This window comes from Octopus sinensis, linkage group LG7 (assembly GCF_006345805.1).
Source record: "Octopus sinensis linkage group LG7, ASM634580v1, whole genome shotgun sequence".
Lineage (NCBI taxonomy): Eukaryota > Metazoa > Mollusca > Cephalopoda > Octopoda > Octopodidae > Octopus > Octopus sinensis.
Window position 1 is genome coordinate 84,273,041 of NC_043003.1, and position 5,000 is coordinate 84,278,040.

Sequence of the window (5,000 nt, forward strand, 5' to 3'; positions counted from 1 at the left end):
GTGTTCCTCCTACCACCACCAGCGCTTGACAACCGGCGGTGATGTGTTTACGTCCCGTAAGTTAGCGCTTCAGCAAAATAGATCGATAGAATAACTGCTTGGCTTTAAAAAAAAAAGAAGTACTGGTGTACTAAAAATTCTTCAAGGCGGTGGCTGCAGTTTAATGACTGAAACAAGTAAAAGCTGCGTGTGTGTATGTATGTATGTATGTATGTATGTACGTTTGTGCATGTATATATGGAACTTACCTTCGTTACTGGTTGGTGTAGGGTCAGCAGGTGGTTCCGAAGGACTCCTGTTTGGAGCGGGTCCATCCATATTTTCCATAGTGTTAAGATCAGAGAGAGAGACCTGATATGCAAGAGGCGCCGCTATTTTGATTCCGGGGGAGGTGCGTGTGTAATAACAATTAAATATTACCAATTATATACATATATATATTTTTATGATTTTTTTTCAAAAATATATATGTATGTATTGTATAAATTTATATATTCAAATTAATAGATACATATACATACATACATACGTACATGTATATATATATATATATATATATATATATCTAAAATTATCTATACACTATACAGATACGTTAGGTTCTGCAGATGTACATGGGAGAAATTTGTGTGAGAAAAAAAATATATATATATTTTTGTTGGGTAGTCTTATTTTTCGTTGAAAAATTTTTTTTGTATAAATTTTCTTTTTTTAAAATATATATATTTATATATATTTGTTTTCCTTTCTACCCCTTTTTTTTTAGTTATTATTATTTTTTTTTTTTAAACTTAAGACACTGGAATAAAATAAGTATAACGAAGGACGAAGAATTAAAAATCCAGGTTCGAAATGGAAAAAAAGAAACAGTCGCAGTGATTAAGACTTCAATGTAGAAGTGAAAGTGGGTGAAGATGGTGGTGATGGTGGTGGTGGTGATGATGGTGGTGGTGGTGGGGTGGTGGTGGTGATGACGGCGACGTCGGGGGGAAGAAATAAGATGAAATGCCAGAAGATAATTCTTTCTGAGTGATGGATGACTAGGAAACTAAAATGGTGGTAGTAGTAGTAGTAGTAGTAGTAGTAGTAGTAGTAGAAGTAGTAGTAGTAGTAGTGGTGGTAACAGCAGCAGCTATATACTATAGCAGTAGTTGTGCCTGTTTATACTAGATGTAGAGAGCTAAAGTAGGGCCGGTAGCAGCAGCAGCAGCAGCAGCAGTAGCAGCAGCAGCGGTGACAGCAGTCGTAGTAGTAGCAAATAGTAGTCGCTGCTGGGTTTCGATAAGCGGCAAAATAATGGTCGAGGTAGATCTGGTGCTACAATAGCAGCATCAACAATAACAGCAACAACAACAATAACACCACTACCACCACCACCACCAACAACAACAACAGAGGCAACTGTAGTAGTAGTAGTAGTAGTAGTAGTAGTAGTAGTAGTATTGAAGACAGTAGTTGTGAGGGTGGTAGTGGTGGCGATAGTGTCAGTGACAAACGGTTGCAGAAGTGGTGAGATGCTAGTTGAACGATGGTTTGCGATTTGTTTGTGAGAGAATTATATTATTATTATTATTATTATTATTATTGTACAATGAATGTCAATGTGTAATATGGATGTTATACTGAAAAATATATTTTGAAAAAAAGAAATCTATGTTAGTCTCTGTATTAATTATAGTGTTTATTATTGATGTTGTTGTTGCTGCTAAAGTTGTTGCTGTTGTTGTTGTTTTTAGTGTTGTTATTATTGTTATGGGTTTTTAACTTTTATTGAAGTCGAATACAACTCTATCAGAGATTACTCTGATGATAGTGAAGGAAAAAAGAAGAAAAAAACCCCCCAGAAAAACTGGGATTAAAATAAGGATTTAAAAAAGTCATGACGATGTAGACAAAATAGTAGTAGTAGTAGAAGTAGTAGTAGTAGTAGTAGTAGTAGTAGTAGTAGTAGTAGTAGTACAACAACAACAACAAAGAGTAAGAAGTAGAGAGGGAAAGAGAGAAGAGAGAAAGAAAGGCAGAATGGTGTTGGTGATGAGAATGCTGGCGAGATTATGATAAACAAAGGTTAAAGAACGAAAGAGGAGCGAAAAGAAATAATGTTGTTACGAAGAAAGTTGAAAAATAAATAGAATGACAGAGAAGGATGAAAGAATAAAAATAATAATTTGGGGAAGGAAGAAGGAAACGAAGACAAGATGACTAACGGAGAAAGAATAGTAATGACGATAACTTAATAACAGAAGCAGAAGTAAAAAGTGGGAGAAATTAGATGATATTAAATTGATGAAAAAGTGAATAAAAGGAGGTAGACGAAAATGTAAAGGAAAAGAATAAAGTAGATAGAAGTTAGGAAAGTAAGAACGAAAGGTAGACGAAGAGATAGAAGAAATTGATGAAAGGACAAAAACCGTGGATGAGAGACGAAAATAGGTCAAAGAAAGAGGAAATTAGACGAAGGAAAATATATGCGGGTAAAAGGAGAAAGAATTGGGCAAAATAAGGAAGTAGATGAAATGAGAAGAAATAACAAAAAAAAGAAGAAAGTAGACAAAAGAAGAAGAAAATAGAAGAAAGAGGAAAGGAAATGAAAGAAGTGGGAATAACATGCGAGGAGAAAGTAGACGAAAGAAAAAGAAAGTAGATGAAAGAGAAAAACTTCAGAAGAAAGACGATGAAAAAAAATGTAGATGAAAGAAGAAAGTAGCCAACCGTAGGAGAAAGTAAACAAAATGAGATGTAAAAAAAAAAGAAAGAAAAGTAGAAGACGAAAGTGGGGTGAAAGGTGGAGAAAGTAGGTGAAATAAACAGGAGACAACGGAAGAATGTTGGTGAGAACTAGATAACAGCAGATGAAAGAATAAAAGGTGAACGACAGAATGAAGAATTAGTCAAAAAGAAGTAAGTGGACAGAAGCTGAAGTGGATGAATGATTTGTTTTTTTAAAAGATGAAAGAAGGGGGTAATTGAAAGAAAGAAGTAGCTGTGTGAAATTAGGGTCGGTTAGATGAAAGTATGGAGGGAGAAGAAGAAGAAAGAAGTGAAAGAAAGATGAAGTAAGTAATTTAATGAAGGACGAACAAGTAGTTAAAAGAAGAGAAAAATAAATGAAAGAACAGGGTGAATTTAAAAAAGCATAAACACTTGGAAAGATAGAGTTAAGTCTAAAGAATATGGATGAAAACTAAAGAAGCTAGTTGACAGAGAAAGTTGATGAAAGATGAAACAAAAAGCCAAAAGATGCAAGCCCTTGGCGAAAGAATAGATAAAAAAAGAAATGAAACAAAAGAAGAGAGCAGGAAGAGAAAGTAGAGAAAAGTTGGAGATGATAGGTGCTTGAAGAAATTAAAGGAAAGAAGATATATTCTTTATTTATGTGAAAGAAGAAACCAGACTAAGAAAAAAAAGGGGGGGGGCGTATCGTAAAGAAAGGAGAAATTCGGTGAAAGAAGAAAACAGAAAAAGTAGACGAGAGAAGACTAAACTAAACGAAAGTAGAGAAAAGAAAAAAGAAATGAGAAGAAACTAGATAGGGGAATAAGACAAAAGAAAAAATTAGACAAAGTGAAAGAAAGTTGATGAAAGAAAAAGAAAAGAGGCAGAAAAGGAAAATACACGAAATAGAAGGAAAAGTAGAAGAACGAAGAAGAAAGGAAGAGAAAAAGAAAACAGCCTACGAAAGAAGAAAGTAAAGGAAAAGAAGTAGATGAAAAGAGGAAAATAGACAGATTTTTAAAAATTACAAAAGAAAGAAAGTAGACGAAATAAGAATTATATGCGAAAGGAACAGAAAGTAAATGAAAGGTTGAATGTAGACAGAAGAATGAAAAACTAAACAAAAATAAAACAAAAAAAATCAGAGACTGAAAGCAAAGAAAGAATGGGAAGAAAGGAGAAAATATGTGAGATTTGAATTAAGCTGATCAAATGAGTAAAAAGTGTAAAAAAAAGAAAAAAAGAAAAACGAAAGACAAAATGGAAAGAGGAAAGTAAATGAAAAAAATAGAAACGGATTAGAGAAGCAAGTAAATGAAAGAGGAGAAAAGTAATGAAAAAAGAAATAGAAGAAAGAAGAAAACAGAAATGAAAGTTAGGAATTGGTTAGAAAGTGGGAAGGATAAAAGTGGACGAACGAATTTTTAAAAAATGAACGAAGAAATACTTGTAAGAAGAAAATGTGTGAAGGAAGAAGCAGGTAAACGAAACAAGTAGAAAATAGAAAAAAAAACGTGAAGGTAGACAAGGAAAGAAGAAATTTGATGAAAGAGGAATGAAATAGGAAAATATGAGACGGGAAATGAATGCAGACGATAGAAAATGAAGAAGACACTAGATGAAAGAAAAAGTAAAAAAAGAAACATGAGAAAAGAAAAATATCTGAAGGAAAGAAGGAAGGAAGAAAACAGGAAAAGAAGAAACCAGCCGAAAGAAGAAAACTAGAGGAAACTAGACCAGATAAAAGTAAAGGAAAAAAAAGAAAAACGAGGAGAAAGAAGAGAGTAGATGAATGAAAGGAATGAATGACATAAGTGAATAGCGAAAAATGAAAAAAATAGGCAAAGTAAAAAGAAAGAAGCAGACGAAAGAAAAAACGAGACGAAAGGGGAAAGTAAACGAAAAGAAAAAGAAGTAGAGAAAAGAAGAAGAAACTAGAAGGAAGTGGAGACGATCAAACGTGTTGAAAGCGGGTGGAAATTGAAGCGAAAAGAAAGAGCATGAACTAAGAGAAAACTAAAAATGAAAAAAGAGGAAACGAAACAAGAAGAGAATAGATGAAAAAGGAAATAGACAAACGATGAGGAAACTAGATAAAAGTGAAATAGATGAAAGCAGGAAAGAATGAGGAACGAGACGAAAGAAGAGGAAAGAAAAGAAGTAAAAGAAAGACAAAACAGAAAGAAGTAAAGCGGTAGAAAAGAGATGAAAAAGGCAGGAAAACGACAAAAAAAAAATCCCTCCAAAACAAGAGGAAACTTGTTGGAATAAGGAACTTGACAAAA

General features: G+C 33.4%; 1 protein-coding gene and 1 long non-coding RNA gene across 8 annotated transcripts in view; one reads left to right on the top strand and one right to left on the bottom strand.

The window, feature by feature from the left end:
- The window catches only part of LOC115214044, a 653,508-nt gene that overhangs the window by 299,283 nt on the left and 349,225 nt on the right, over window positions 1-5,000 (bottom strand). Inside the window, exon 1 of one of the 7 annotated variants that reach the window (XM_029783077.2) lies at window positions 249-506. The exons of the other annotated variants lie outside the window; for them this stretch is intronic. Within the exon in view, the coding sequence (XP_029638937.1) occupies window positions 249-327 (79 nt within the window). The 5' untranslated portion in view covers window positions 328-506. Of the gene's footprint in view, window positions 1-248; window positions 507-5,000 lie in introns of those variants that run through there. 7 annotated transcript variants of the gene reach the window in all.
- On the top strand, window positions 561-3,299 carry LOC118764290. Its single transcript, XR_005000090.1, has 2 exons — window positions 561-1,110; window positions 1,901-3,299. It is a non-coding gene; the product is annotated as an uncharacterized LOC118764290 (long non-coding RNA).